Raw genomic sequence first — 15,456 nt, 5'->3', positions numbered from 1 at the left:
CAAGTGAATATTTATTTAAAATGAGATGAAAGCTCATAACAAATAAATATAAAATATCAAAGCAAGCACCCAAAAAATCCAGAAAAGGGTGTCATCTAAAAAATTATTTGGGGACACCTGGGTGGTTCAGTCAATTAAGTGTCCAACTTTTGATTTTGGCTCAGGTCATTGTCTCAGGGTTGTGAGATCGAGCCCCAAGTTGGGCTCTGTGTTGGGTGTGGAGCCTGCTTAAGATTCTCTCTCTGTCCATCTCCCTCTCCCCCTCCCCCTCCTAAGCCCCCCCAAATCAAATCAAAAAATTATTTGTAATCCTAACATAAAGCTGAGCTAATTTGATTGCGTCATACTTTGATGAAAATTTTCAGAATGATATTCGCATGAGGCCATTTCGAAATGATTTCTCTTGGAACAGGTTGAAATGAGGAGATTCCAGGGAAGAGTAATTAGATAACACATATTTTGCTTTAAATCTGTGGAAAACATTTTGCCAGGTGCAAAAGGGAGTATAAATGTATGGTGCCTCCTCTCAAAGGTGTTCTATCATGTGGGAAATAGAGACATGAAAACAACTCACTAAGAGTGCATCAGGACCCAAAGATGAGCCATGGTTCTGGCTAAGGGGAATCCTGGAAAACTTCCCAGAGGAGATGGTATTCTGAGCAAGTGGAAGAAGGAGGAGGAGGGGATTCAGGGTGAAGAACCAACACACTTTTGGGGAACTGTGCTGGATGCCCTGAGTGGGCGCCACACCTTCCTTCCCTGGCTTCGGGAGAAGGGACAGGTAGCTCTTCACTGCATGCATGGTTCTCTCTTTCCCTCCGGTCTGGGATGGACATTGATCACCCGTCCAGGGGCAAATAGAAGAGGCCTTGCGAAGCAGCCAGGGCTTGTGGCTTTGTGCTCTCCTGCAGAGGAGGTGTTCTGCAGTCTGAGAACATTCCACCAGGTCACAGCTCTTGCCATTATCTGCCACTGACACATGGTGGTTCAAGCAAAGGCAAAACGAAGTGGCCTAAGTATCCTCACCACTCCGAAACCGACAGCCTTATGAGTAAACATAGAAAAGAAAGGCCTTTCTGCCATTCACCACAAGCAGCATGATGCTTTGTCACTAGTTTAGTTTGCTAACGGGCCCTCACAAACTATCACAAACCCAGTAGCTTAAAAACAGGAATTTATTTCCTCACAGTTCTGGAGGCTACAGGTTCAAGATCCAGGGCTCAGCACGGGGTTGATTCCTTCCGGGGGCCGTGAGAGAGAATCTGTTCCATGTCCATCTTCCATGCTCTAGTGATTGGCTGGACTCTGGCATTCCTTGGTTTCTGCTCTATCTACACCAGTCTCTGCCCTTGTCCCCACATGGCTTTCTTGTGTATGCGTCTGTGTCCACACTTTCCCTTTAGAAGGACACCAGTCGTAATGGATTAGAGGCTCACTCTAGTATGACTTTATCTTAACCAGCTACATGTGTAATAACCTTATTTCCAAATAAAGTCACGTTCTGAAGTACTAGGAATTAGGATTTCAACATAAAGATTTTGAGTACCCAATTCAACCTATAACAATGAACCTTAAATTTGACACAAAACTACCCAAATGTTCTGATTGGCCTCCTTCCTGTGATATTTACGTTTCCTGACTCGTGTAAGTTGGTTCCCCAAGTGACCATAATGTATTGGTGTGTTTACCCACAAGTTGCTGCAGGCTCTTGTGTTCTGGTCAACCCGAAGATGAAAGCTTTGGGCGCATTTGCACTGTGTATGCCCCTTTTGTATTTCATGTCAAGGCGGTTCAAACCTTTCCACTTTGGAAAGCCAAGAGTCTTGGTCATATGTCGTCTTTATTATTTGAGGCCTGTTTGTCACAAGATCTGGAGTGATTGGGACTTTCGGTAGATTTCGAGCAGCCCGCCAGGTGCTCCGTTTGGATTGATAGCAACTAGGAAGTATCACACTTAGAGGAGGCTCTGAAATCCACCTCTCGAAGGTTCCACCGGATAAGATAAAGGCCGATTTGTCTAGAAGAGTTTACGTGCTGTTTCGAGTAGATACTGATGACTCCTGGAGGCTCTAACTGGTCATGATTTCAGGGATTATTTAGACTTTTTAAGAAAAAAAAGCTTACAAGCTTATTGTTTTGGAATTGATAAACAGAAATGGTTTCATAAGCTGAAGCCTCATTTTAGAATATTTTAAAGTTCCCTGTGTTCACAGGTCCTGTAAATGTTTATTTACTCCCATAATCCTTGCCTCTTCTGCGTCTGGTGTCCACACCCCCACCCCCACCGCTTTTGCCCAAAGCGATCTGTTTGTTTCTTCCAAAACAGAGCCTCGGTGATGGGCAAAGAAAGAGTGAGAAATCAAAGACAGTGGGATATTATAAGGTTTGAGAACTGTGGGGAGGGTGCTGGAGAGAAATGAGTAACTTTTCAGTCTAGTCTAATGAGCTACGCCCTGCTGCCAGTGTACTGAACCCCAAACTAATCCTGCCTACTTTGCATTCAGCTATTGTGACTGATTGAGTCGAAGTGTAAATATTCTTAAGAAAATGATTGTTTTCCTTTTAAATATGTGTTCTTGAAAGGTTTGCTGCTTTCTTAACTGAGACTAAATCATTCCGAAGAGTCAAAATGTTTTCCAAAGGAACAGATCTCTAACATGGCATTTACTAAAAAAAATTTGAGGAAATGTCTTTCAATAGTGAAATCTGCTTTGCAGGAAAATATTCAGTAATTGACCCACTCTGTAAAGTGGGGTATGTCTGCATAAAGTGACACCTTTTCTTCAGCACCTTTTGTTTTATGGGAGACGAAGGCTAGTTCAAGCCTTCTGAAATTGCTTATAATCTCAGTGATTTAACAACTACTTTGCACCTTGAAAATGGGAGAGGAAGGAAAAAGAAAAACCCAGAAAGTTCTTACTTCCAATCTCATTAACCTAGAAAAGTTGGTTCTATATGCACACCTGGTAGGCATAGAAACAAAATCGAAATGCAAGCAGACCAATCAGAAAATACTTAAATGAAATTTGGAAGAGATTTGCTCTAACCATCTGGTTCTATTCCACGAGGTCTTGGAAAAACTTAAATTTGGGGGGTGGTGGGAGGAAGAAAGGGTACTATATTTTTAAAAAATGAATCTTACAATAAGAGGGCAATTGGTTGGGACTTGGAATTTGTGTGTGTGTGTGTGTGTGTGTGTGTGTGTGTGTGTGTGTGTGTGTTTGTGTGTGTGTGTGTGTTGGAGTTTTATTTGAATAATGGTTAACTTTTTGGGCTCTGAGAGTCAAAACAGTTCTTTGAACATTAAACTTCTTAGTATTCATGTACTTTCTTCACTGTCTGGTCTCTTATCCCTTCCTGCCAAATTTATTACAGCAGCTGCCTATGTGGTCCCCCTACTTCTAGCCTCTTTGCCCATCTTCCTAGGCCCCTAAATCTTCCTGCATAACACTGAGATTGATTTTTCTAAGACCTCCATTTTCGAGAGTCTTCTCTGTTGCCTATGGTTTAAAGTCTGAATCCAGCCACCTGGTGTCCAGGGCTTTCTGCAGCCTGGCCACAAACTGCCTTTGCTTTCTTAACATCTCCTGTTCTCTGGTGTGAGCTCTGTTCCAGCCAGCTCATTCGCTCAGCCTTCCCTGTTCAAGGCCTTTGCTCAGCTATCTTCCTGCCTTTGCTTATGCTGTCTCCCCACTCCCTTCCTCCAAAACCTCCCAACTCTGGAGCCCACAGACACATAGCGTTTACCATCTAGTCTGTATCTTTAGGCAGCTAGTCATACATAGCCTTGTATAGTGGCCCTTTCTGGTATTTACATCTTGTCTCTTCAAAGAGGTTTTAAATTCCTTTATGTCAGGGCATGCTGCTGTTACACCCCTGGTGTTCTCCATCCCATCTAAAGCAAAGGTAAGTACGTAATAGATACAAAATGTATATTTTGGTAGGTCGATCCAGCCATCCACGAGGTGGGAATTATATGGCATTTTATAAAGTTAGGTGTTTCAACTTCTGATTTTGCGAAGACTAAGAAAGTAATTGATTTATAGATTCAGTTGATACTGAAAGCTTCACAAACCAGCTGTCAGCCTGTTTTTTTTTTTTAAATAAAATTATTTCAACTACACTTAATTTTTTTCCCTGCAGCCAGGAGTAGGATAAGTGAACAGTTTCATCTTTCCATTGCATTCTGTGGGGGCTTGAGGAAACGTTGATTAGATCATGAAGTCTGTATGTGACATATCTTGAAAAAAGAGCCTGTCATATAGATGGCACGGCACGATTGAGAGGCATAAATCTGCCGCAAACAATGTGCAGGGAGAAAGGAATCCAGATCTGCAGAGGAGAAGGCTAGAAAAAAAATGCATGACTGCTTCTCTAGATGGGTTTATGGGAATAAAAGCCCTCAAAGAGCCACGGAGTAAAAGTTTTCAAAACAGTCCTAGCAAGCTAAACCATACATTTGTTATCTTTTTTTCCCCTTAAACTTGAGCCTTCTTTCTCCACTACACAGACTTTTTTCCCCCCACCACATTCTCTTCTAAACAAACTAAGGAGCATATCCTGTAATCCGCATCATGGAAACAGGTCAGGATCAGACAATCTCACAAGTTTCTTCCAGCTTTAATATTTTGTGTTTTGGGGGTTGCTTTGCGTCCCATCTTTGAGGTGACGGATGGCTGGGGCTATGTCTGTAACATCAAAACGGTTGGGTATTAAGTTCACAAAGTTGCTGTGAATGAAGCTTGATTGTAACTCCGTGAGCAGAGCAGACAGAAAGAGAAAAAAAAAGATGGGCTCGGTCTATTTCTAAAACCCCCAGCCCATAAATTCTCTCGAGGAGGATATCAAATATGGAGTATTACATCATTAGAAAAAGCATTTGTGGGCTAGGAGGATCTCAGGAAGTCGAGCAGCCGATGGAGGCAGCTGTCTTTAGAAAGCAATCATTTCAAGGGTTCCATGAATAGCATGAAGTACCATCCAATAATCACTTTTAACTGTCTGTACCAACCTCTTAAGATTTTTGAAGCGATTAAGATTTTAAGATTGCTGTACTTGTTTATTCTTAAGGAGAGAAGGGGCAGGTCTGGGGGCTGGGGGGTTGGAATAAGTCTTGGATCTCATCTCCTAACCATTTTTTTTTGTTCATCCCGTGCATAATGCAGCTTACTTTTTTGTTACAGTGTTTGCATTGAAACGGAATCATCATTGTCCAGGAACAAATGTGGTCTTTTAATATTATTTGGGAGAACAGCAGGACTTGAGTGAGTTGCTAACAGTACAATAGCTCGCTCAGGCTATTGCAGCCTAGCTGTAGACATGTTAATTAATATATTTCTCTGACACCTAGGTGATTGAAATAGCAATTAAAGAGTAATTAAAATGTTTACTTCTTGTAGGAATGTCAACTAAGATGTGGAATATAGCAATTACCTATGACGGATTAGAGGAAGACGATGAGGCCTTTGAAGTAATTCTGAACTCCCCTGTGAATGCAGTTCTTGGCACAAAGACAAAAGCTGCAGTGAAAATTTTGGACTCAAAAGGAGGTATTCTTTTGATCCTCATCTTGAAATCAGGAGCGGTCCTGGCGCTCTAGCTGCTTGCTTTCAACAGCCAATGTGCTTGATAACGCCTTCAAATCAAAATGCTTAATTTCTTGTCAAGAAAGCAACCTCAGTCATGTTGTAGGCCCTTTATTCTGGTTTCTGCTTCATGTGGTTTTCCTCCTGCTAAGAACTAGCGTTTGGGAAAAGCAACAAGTCAGTGGCATGGTTGTGTTTTTTTTTTTCCTACCCGTTTGTTGTTCTCACCAAGGGGGAAACAATGTTGGTGAGAATCTATCGGCAATTATTTTCCCCCAGAGTCTGGAGGGCTGTAATTATCTTCCTCTGTTAAAGAGAGCTCTTAATGCCGCAAATCTGAGCCCCCACTGTAGTGTGACCAGGGAAATTCTAAGAGAGGAAGGAATGGGAGAAAAATAGATGTGAAAGTTACAGCTGGCTAGGGGAGTCAGGAGCAGCTGGGGAATATTAATGAATAACCTTGGGTTGCAGAGCCAAGTAGGTCCTGGATAGTATATGCAAAAGAGCAACCTGCGAGCTGAATAAGATAAAAACCGAGCACAGTCCTTGGTGCTCTGATTTTTTTTTTTTTTCTGTCAAATACTTTCTACTTAGGTGTTTATTTAGGGTTTGACAAGTGGCCAGTTACCATGCGCGGACCGAGACCTCTGCTTTTACACATGTCACGCCCCGTGGTACGTTTTCCCTACCTGAAATCCACTCTCACCTCTTCTCTTTCCTACAATGAAAATAAACACTATCCCCTTGCCTTTGTGATACTCATGTTTCCACAACATCTTTCCCTACGACATTTGCCGCCAAATTCATTTCTTTTTCAGTAGAATTTTCTGGTCACGGTAAGTACATAAAATACATGAAATGCCCACTTTACACATGAAGTACAAAATAGCCAGGTGAGGCTCGTGGGTTTAGATTTTTGTCTTACTAATTGGAAATGTTTCCAATAGAAGTAGCTGCATTAAGATTTACTGGCTCTTTGTTTTGTAACCGTTGAATGCTAATTTTTATGACTGTTACTGGATTTCACTTCTTAGAACAATTCCAGTGTCTACCTCTAGGAGACCGGGGTGGGGGGGAGCACTTTGCAGTGTTTACGGAATGACACTTGTTCAGTGAATAAACCTGAGGAATGCTAGTCCATGGAGAGAAGTGAGCCAGTTTCCCCAGTGCATGGTCTGACTATAAAATTATGACAACGGTTTTCATTTGTGGTTTGTGAAATCAATTTTGTGACTTTATAACCACCCCGTGGAGGTGCAGAAGGAGAGCTCTCCTGCATGGAAACGAATGAAGAGTAAAGGAGTTTCTGGCAAATGGCAAAGAGGCAACATCTGGGGGGGAACCATCCATCTAAGTTTAATGACAAGCTGCTGCAGGGGCTGTGTCAATGTGATCACTTATGCGTTGGTGTACAATGAACGGACCTGCCATCTTTCATGCCCCCAGGACAGTGCCATCCTTCATATTCCTTCAGCCCCAACAAGCACAACGCACGGGAGAAGGCCATTTGGCACCCGCTGTCCCCAGGGTCTTCCTCACCCACCACTGCCGGTTCCTTGCATCTGGAAAGAAGACCCTTTCCATCTTCCAAGCGGCCAGCAGTCACTAGGGGAGACACCCAACAGGGCTTTGAGTCTCCAGATCTTTCTCGCATGAAGCTTAGGACCCAGGGGAATGGCAAAAAGGTAAGGATGGGGAACTTCTGCCATCTGATTGGAGTACACTGTAAAAGAATAAAAAAAATATTAATAAGTTTTCTGAAACACTGAAGAAGCTGATTCGCATAGTGAATGGGAGCCATGGTTCCTTGCACAAGCGTGCAATCCCCGCCCCTTTTTTTAAAGATTTTATTTTTAAATAATCTCTACACCCAACGTGGGGCTCGAACTCGGGATCCTGAGATCAAGAGTCCCATGCTCCACCAGCTAAGCCAGCCAGGCGCCCCCATGCAGTGCCTTTTGTATACAGATATCATAATACTGCCTACTTCCTTAATTTGTACTAATTGAGGTGATGGGTGTAATGACTCACCCACATGATTTCTGCTTTACTTCCTTTTGTGATCAAAACAGGTAGGGGATAACCAGTGACCCTGGAACAGAATGAGATTAAGTGATCTACTTGGGTGTGGAAACTGTGGCTTTGACCTTTTTAGCATAGGATTCTAATTAGGCATACTCTCATGAGTGTGTGTGTGTGTGTGTGTGTGTGTGTGTTTTCTTGGACCTCTTGCACTATAGATATACCAAGAAAATAAGGATGTCTTTTCTCCGTAACTGAAACTATGAATGTATGAATCAACACTGGTAAGCTGTGATTAGGTCCAGTGATTTTAAAAATTGTAATTATTTGAACATGGAAAGTCTTAAGTAACATATGTTTTAACATTATTTCGACACTAACAAGATCTTACTGAAAGGGTTTTACCCTGTTGCTAGTTACTACTCAAGCCAATTTTGTTCATATTTTGTCCTTTGTTGATTTCAGGTTCTTCCATCATCTGTTTATAGAAATGGAACCGACATCATCTATAACGTAAGCATAGTCTGAGAGAATCACTAAACTTCTTGTATTTATGGACGCAATATATTTAGTGAAACAGTTTTTTTAAATTTCTTCAGTATTTTTGTATTTCTCTTAAAAGACTGTTTTGGCATTTGTTTTTGAGGCTTGGGTGGTCAGGGGAAAAAAAAACCACCTTTTATCTTTTACCTTTAACCCCATTTTTGAATGGCTCATTTTTCCAGCAAACGTTTTTGTTTGCTATCTGGGTGTTCGCTTTCTCTTTATTGCTATTTTCTGGTTTCCTGCAGTATCACGGAATGGTTTCCCTAAAGCTGGAGGAAGAGGACGGTTCTCCGTCTCGCAAAAGGAAGGCCAAAGTGTCCGTTATTAGTCAGTCACAAAAGCCAAGCAAAGCGGCAGAACTGCCTCAGGCTGATAAGGTGGAATCCACAACCAGCTCACACTTCCCCAGACAGGTGGGAAAATCTTTTTACATGCTATTCGTCTTACAACAGGCTGTTTGCTGGGCCATAAAACAGCCTGCAAGCTTGGGGATCGTTCGCTGAACACAAATGCTACCTAACAAATGAAGATCTGAAGGGGGTGATTGTGCGATCAGCTTCCTAAGTTAAGTCAGAAGTCAAATCTGCATTACCTCTTCTTCCCCTAGGACCCGCTGCCCTCATTTCCGAAGAACTGCACACTGGAATTAAAGGGACTTTTCCACTTCCAAGAAAGCCTCCGAAAGCTGTATAAGTGTGATGGGATTACGTGGAAAGCGTGGAGCCCCCAAACCGAGGTGGGACACAGGACGAGCAGCGAGGTGTCTCTGCTTGCGCTATGCGCTGTGATAAGCGGATAGACAGGAAATGATCTGGCAGTTGGTGCTACAGCCGCCTGCCCTCCTTACACTTTGAAGGCAAAGAGGAAAATATGGCCCAAGGGGTGTTTTACAAATCACAAAACACGTTCGTGAATCGATACAATTTAAGGTGTTTACTCATTTTGTTTAATCATCAGAATGTCGAAAGTATAAAATTGAAACAGTGCTGACTTCAGTAGTGTTTTCTGTAAAAAGCCATCACATTCCTCAAGGTGGAGAACTGGGGTGAGGGCTGACGTGCTTTCTGGTGACAGAACTACTCGAGTCAGGTGAGGGGACTCACGGGACTCTCTAGGCTGACAGCAGACTCTAGATGGGAAAGCCCATTGTGATGTGGACGTGGACAACTGTATTTCAGGAGGCGGAAGGTATTCCCTGCCCAGCCGGGTGGCACCATCACTCAGGCTACTGCCACTCCCTGATCACAGAGCGGAAAGGCACCTGGAACAGAGCTGCGCGAGCTTGCAAGGAACAGTAAGAAGCCCTCTTTCGTATTGAGTCATGTTTTCTTTCATACTGTTCCTCCCTTTTCTCATGCAACTGCACGGTCACTCGTTCATCGGAGCCTTGAGGGTCTAATATCTACTTGGCTTTGTTTCAGGAACCCCAGGAGAGTTCTGTAGTTCAGAATGGATTTGAGATCAACCTTGATAATGTATTTTGACATAGCTCTTTCTGTGAAGACTGTTCCGTTGCTGAAATTCTGTGTTATAGCTTCTCTCGGTCTTTTAGAGAAAGTCAGAGGAGCTTTTCTGAGTCAGCAGCCTTGCAGGTTCTATCTTTTTTTTTTTTTTAACTAAGTAGGGATTCCTGCCCGCTAATTTGAAAATACATAGCAATGAAAGGTCTTATAGTATCAGTCCTACAGCAATGTCAGAGACAGTGATGATTATGGAACCAGACAAGTTGGATAAAGCGTCGGTGGTTAATGGAACACTTAGTGAAGGATGACTTGTGGTCAAATCATGACAACAAAATTTATCTAGCCCAGAAGGACTCTCAAAATGCGTATGTATCTATCCCTGACCACCCCCCCTTTTTGACCACCTGGATATTATCCAGAACAATGCAATTAGACTAATATGCCCCATGGCTGGAAATGGAGACTAGCGAAATCCCTGGTGAATAGCAGTCAGATCTTACACTTCATCAAATTCAAAAGGTTATGCTCACCTAAAAACACTGTTAGGAAAGTGAAAGGGCGAACCACATTTGGCAAAGCTCATCTCCAATTGTCCATCTGATCCAGGTCTTAAATCCAGAAAATACAAACAATTCCTATCAGTCAATAACAAAAAGACGACCTGATTAAAAACATAGCAAATGACTTGGAGACTTCACGGGAAAAGGTACATAACTGGTCGATCAGTGCACCACCGTTAGGCATCAGGGAAGTGCAGATGAAAACCATAAGGAAACACCGCTTCACACCCACTGTAAAATCACAGAGACCGACAACACCAAATGGAGTCCTCGTATATGCTGGTAGAGTGTAAAATGGTACAACCACTTTGTAGAGCTGTCGTACATTTACCCTGTGACCTTACCTCTCTACTCCTAGGTATTTACCTGAAAGAGATGAAAATATATGCTAAAGGCGCGCCTGGCTGGCTCGGGCGGGAGAGCATGTGACTCTTGATCTTGGGGTCACGAGTTCAAGCCCCACGTTGGGTATAGAGCTTACTTAAATATATAAAACTTTAAAAATATATGCTAAAAAAGACATTCACAAGAATTTCATAGCACCTTTTTTTTATATATATAATAATAATAGCTTGCGTATGGGGCACCTAGGTGGCTCAGTCTGTTAAGCAGTTAAGCGTCTGCCTTCAGCTCAGGTCATGATTCCAGGGTCCTGGGATTGAGCTCAGCAGGGAGTCTTCTTCTCCCTCTCCCTCCCCCTGCTCATGCTCTCTCTCTCTCTCTTTCACTCAAATAAATAAATAAAATCTTTAAAAAAAATAATAGTTTAGGTCATTTGTCTTATTCTTGTTGATTTATAAGGGTTCTTTATATTTTCTCTATCAACAAAAAAGTAGATAAATATTCTTTTTCTGATAAATTATTTTATGAATGATAAAATGGAATGAACTACTAAAACCTCCAACAATGTGAATAAACCTCAAAAACACATAGAGAGGAAGCAACTCAACACAAAAGAGTGCATATTATATGATTTCATTTCTATGAATAGGAAAAACTAATTTATTAGTTGGTGTTAGAAAAACAAAAACAAAAACAAAAACAAAAAGTTATCCATGGCAGGGATTGTAGGGACTAAAAAGTAGCATGAGGTAAGGTTCTAGAGTGATGGAGATGTTCTTTGTCTTGCCCTGGGTGGTTGTTACATGGGTATATAAAATTGTCAAAATTCATTGAATTGAATACTTAAAATTTATGCATTTTACTGTAGGTAAATTATAACTAGATTTTTATTTCTTCTAAGATTTATTTATTTTAGAGACAGAGGGTGGGGTGGGGAGGAGCAGAGGGAGAGGGAGAGAAAATCTTGATCCCACAACCCCGAGACCACGAGCTGTGCCACAACCAAGAGTTAGACACTCAACTGACTGTACCACCCAGGCGCCCCATAACTAGATTTTTAAAGAGCTAATAAAATATTTTAAAAGTCTGTGGCACCTGGTGGCTCAGTCGGTTAAGTGTCTGCCTTCAGCTCGGGTCATGATCCCAGGGTCCTGGGACCAGATTGAGCTCCATGCTCAACGGGGAACCTCCTTCTCCCTCTGCCTCCTCCCCTCTCTCTGGCTTGTGCTCACTCGCTCGCTCTCTCAAATGAATAAACAAAATCTTTAAAAATATATATGTTTTACGTCTTTTAAAAAACTGGTCAAATCAACCACCCTTTTTCACTGATGCATTTCATGTCTTAAGTATAAAGAGTACTATAGAGGTTTATCAGTGGCTTTCAGGTTTTCGTTGACGAGTGGGTAGAATAAGTAAGTTTAACTAGTTTTTTAAATTTTATAAATAATTATTGTTTAAATACATATGTTTCCATATTGCTGTATGGTAAGGGACAATGAAGACATTCTTCCACCCAAATAACTGGGTGTCCTACTTATTATTTAAAGTTTGTCTTAATGCATTGATATCAGGTAGGAAAAGTGGTTTCGGTCTTTTTTCCCTCTTGAGGAAAGAGTTCTGGTGCGGAACGAAAAGCTCTCTGATTTAGCAAGAAGATTGCAACATGTTTCGAAGAGGAGGGTGTGGTGTCTAGACTGACAAAAATGAGGGAGAGTACGGAAGTGCAGTTACACTCTAGCCAAGGTTACCAGATCAAATTGCTGCTGGGATGTGTTGGTAAATACAGGTGCACAGAGCGACAGAACCCCAAACCTCAAGTTTGAAGGCACCCTTGTTGTTCATCTTCCAGTGGTCCTCAAATGACAATGCAGATAACTCTGCTGGCCTATAATGAAGCTCTAGCAGGTTCTTTGTGTTATGAGAGAAGTAAAGACAACGTGTATTGAGCGATGTCTTTCCATCTCTTCGTCAATGTCGGCACCAGGTCACCAAGTATCTTTTCTTAGAAGGACTGTTCTTTACTCTGATATTTTGATCTTTTCACTCTTTGGTGTCAAAATTCATTTCTTTTGAAATAATGGCAATTTGTAATAATATTGATATCCTCATGGTGACCAACCTATATTAGTCCCCCAGTGTATTTTTATTTTATTCATCTGTCTAATTGCAGCTGGGTTTTAATGAGTACAAGGAGTAGGAAGACTAGTTATGTATCTATTAATCTTGTCATAAATCTATTAATGTTATACAATTCCCTCACCCCAGTAATAAACTTGAGGCCCAAATTAATTTGAAGGTCTAGCTACTGCCTCATGCATTGGACCTAAGATCTCATCTGCGACCTGGGGTTAAGCACGTTTACACCCTGACCCTTTTACAGTAGCTTGACCTAGTTCCACACGCCTCCTTGCCAATAACGCCTTCCTTTTATATCACGCTGTATAGTTTACAGAATTCTTTCACCTACACTAGCTTATTTGATCCTCCCATCACTTCTGTGAGGGAAGCACGTATTATTATCTACATTCTACAGATAAAACAAGAGAGATTTGGGGAAGCAAAATCACTCAGTTGTGGACTTCACTTCTAGTATACTCTCTAAAAGAGCTCCATAAGGATCGGGGCTATCTCGTGTTAGGTGAATTGCCAAGCACACCTATTGTTAACTTTGTGTTGAACTAACCTAAAGTAGGTTCCAAAACTATGTATTAGTATTTTGTATCTTTCACAGCAAAGACCTACTATGATTTTTACTAAATTATGGACCCTAAGTTTCTTTTGGATTGGAATCAAAGTAACCTTTCAGAGCAAATGTATAATCAGATTCTCAGTTTATAAATTCATTCATTCAGCAAGAATTTGAGCACTTACTGTACTGGAAATGTCTAGACCGGGCTGCATCTTGAAGTCTTACCTCCTGGTATTGTCTCAATAACCCAATTACTAAACCATTCTTCATTCATCAATGAGCTTCAGAGAAATTGACACCATCTCTCTCCAGATACAGCTGTCCTGTACAGCAAGTCTTTATTAAAGATTTTTTAAAATTTATTTGAGAGGCAGAGTGACAGAGAGAGAGAGCATGAGCAGGGCGAGAGGGAGAAGCAGGCCCCCCACTGAGCAGGGAGCCTGATGTGGGGCTCCATCCTAAGACCCTGGAATCATGACCTGAGACAAAGGCAGACACTTAACCGACTGAGCCACCCAGGCATCCCTATGGCTCAAGTCTTTAAACCCTGCATTTTATATCAGTAAGGTGTCATACAATCCTGACAATTCCTTCCCACATCTCCTTCTCACAAAGCTCTATCAAGAATGTGAAAGTCAGTGGGGCACCTGGGTGGCTCAGTGGGTTGAGTATTGGACTCTTGGTTTCAGCTTAGGTTGTAATTTCAGGGTCGTGATCTCAGGGTCATGAGATCGGGCCCTGCATCAGGCTCCCACTCAGTGGGGAGTGTCCTTGAGATTCTCCTTCTCCCTCCGCCCCCGCCCCCGCTCTCTCTCTCAAAGTAAATAAATAAATCTTAAAAAAAAAAAAAAAAGCGTGTGAAAGTCTCTAAATTTAAATGGCAGCATTTAGCTTTCATTGAGTTGATGTCTCTGGACCCAAATGTGAATCATGTGAGTTACAAGCTCTATTTGTTGATTGCATACGGGAGAACATAAATGGTATTTAGAAATAGTATAAATAGAAGAATATTTTGTGCTAGAATAACTATTACGAAATCTATTATAGGAGTGACGGAAAATTTCCATCTCCCCAATCAATTCAAGGGTATTAAAGATCGTATCTAGCAGATGAAAACATGGTATTATAAGCAGGCTCAGAAGTAAGTTGTTCATATTATTTTGAAGTCATTTTGGTAAACTCTAGTCTCAGAGAATTATTTTAAGCTCTAGAACTGTGATTTCTTTTGAGATATAAAACTGAGAAAATGTTCAGAACAAAAAAAGTTTTTAGGGACAACTGGAGTTTTTCCATCTTATTTTAGAAAGAGACGAATTATGTATCTATCAGTAATAAAACGCTTTCAAATTACACATTACTTGTTTACCAGATTGGTGCAGAACTAGGAACATCTATCAAATACCATTTCGGATGGTATTCCAGGATGTGTAAGAGAGGTAAAGAAAATATATATGGTGTGAGATTTTTAAAAATATCATAAAAAGCTTTTAATTTCCAAATTTTATTTAGAAAAAATGAGTATGAACATTTGATCTGATTGTATTTGTGTGATACTTCAGTGTACTGTGTTTTGAAAGGACGAGAATGATTACCCCAAGAACAGTTAGCACTAGTTACAGACATTTCCAAAAATGACTAGCGGCAAGTTAAAAGCAAACTAAAAGGAGAAAGAAAAGATCTCCATTTTCCTTTCGTTCAGTAATTCTAAAAGAAATATTTTTGGGCATCAGGGTCACCTCTTCGGTATAATTTTTCTCGGAACCCCGAGACCTCCTCTACCAGTAAACATGTTTTTACCATCAGATGGGCCTCCCTGCCTTCCTGGACCTTTCAGGTTTATTGTGTTTTTTTCTTCTCCACCCTCTTTGTCTTAAAAACAGATACTCTTCATCTATATCATACACCTGAATCTAATATAGCCCTGTATGTTAACAATACTGGAATTAAAATAAAAAACTTAATTTAAGAAAGATATATATATAAGGAAGAAAAATGGGTATTCTATGAATTATCAATTCTTTCTATGATAGAACATTTATAGTTTCAACATTTTACAAACTGGATATTTACCTTCTCATGAATTAATTTTAGGAGATGGTTTTAGATTTTTCTAATTAGAATTAATATTAATATTAGTATGTTTTTTATCTGGTATCAGGGATCATTATTCAATTCTGGGCTGTGTTTCCTGGGACTCTCTTCCCTGACGATTCCTTACAGAGGGTCATTTGCAGCACCAATGTTTCAAG

General features: G+C 41.0%; 1 protein-coding gene across 1 annotated transcript in view; it reads left to right on the top strand.

Moving 5' to 3' along the window:
- FREM1 (FRAS1 related extracellular matrix 1) overlaps positions 1-15,456 on the top strand; it is a 275,149-nt gene that overhangs the window by 251,232 nt on the left and 8,461 nt on the right. Inside the window, exons 38-43 of the mRNA XM_057313443.1 lie at positions 5,400-5,549; positions 7,032-7,270; positions 8,073-8,120; positions 8,399-8,566; positions 8,761-8,889; positions 9,332-9,447. Of these exons, the coding sequence (XP_057169426.1) occupies positions 5,400-5,549; positions 7,032-7,270; positions 8,073-8,120; positions 8,399-8,566; positions 8,761-8,889; positions 9,332-9,447 (850 nt within the window). The remainder of the gene's footprint in view (positions 1-5,399; positions 5,550-7,031; positions 7,271-8,072; positions 8,121-8,398; positions 8,567-8,760; positions 8,890-9,331; positions 9,448-15,456) is intronic.

The sequence above is a fragment of the Ursus arctos genome, unplaced genomic scaffold (genome assembly GCF_023065955.2).
Source record: "Ursus arctos isolate Adak ecotype North America unplaced genomic scaffold, UrsArc2.0 scaffold_18, whole genome shotgun sequence".
Taxonomy (NCBI): domain Eukaryota; kingdom Metazoa; phylum Chordata; class Mammalia; order Carnivora; family Ursidae; genus Ursus; species Ursus arctos.
The sequence above is the reverse complement of the archived record's forward strand: the minus strand, read 5'-3'. Positions and strand labels throughout refer to the sequence as shown.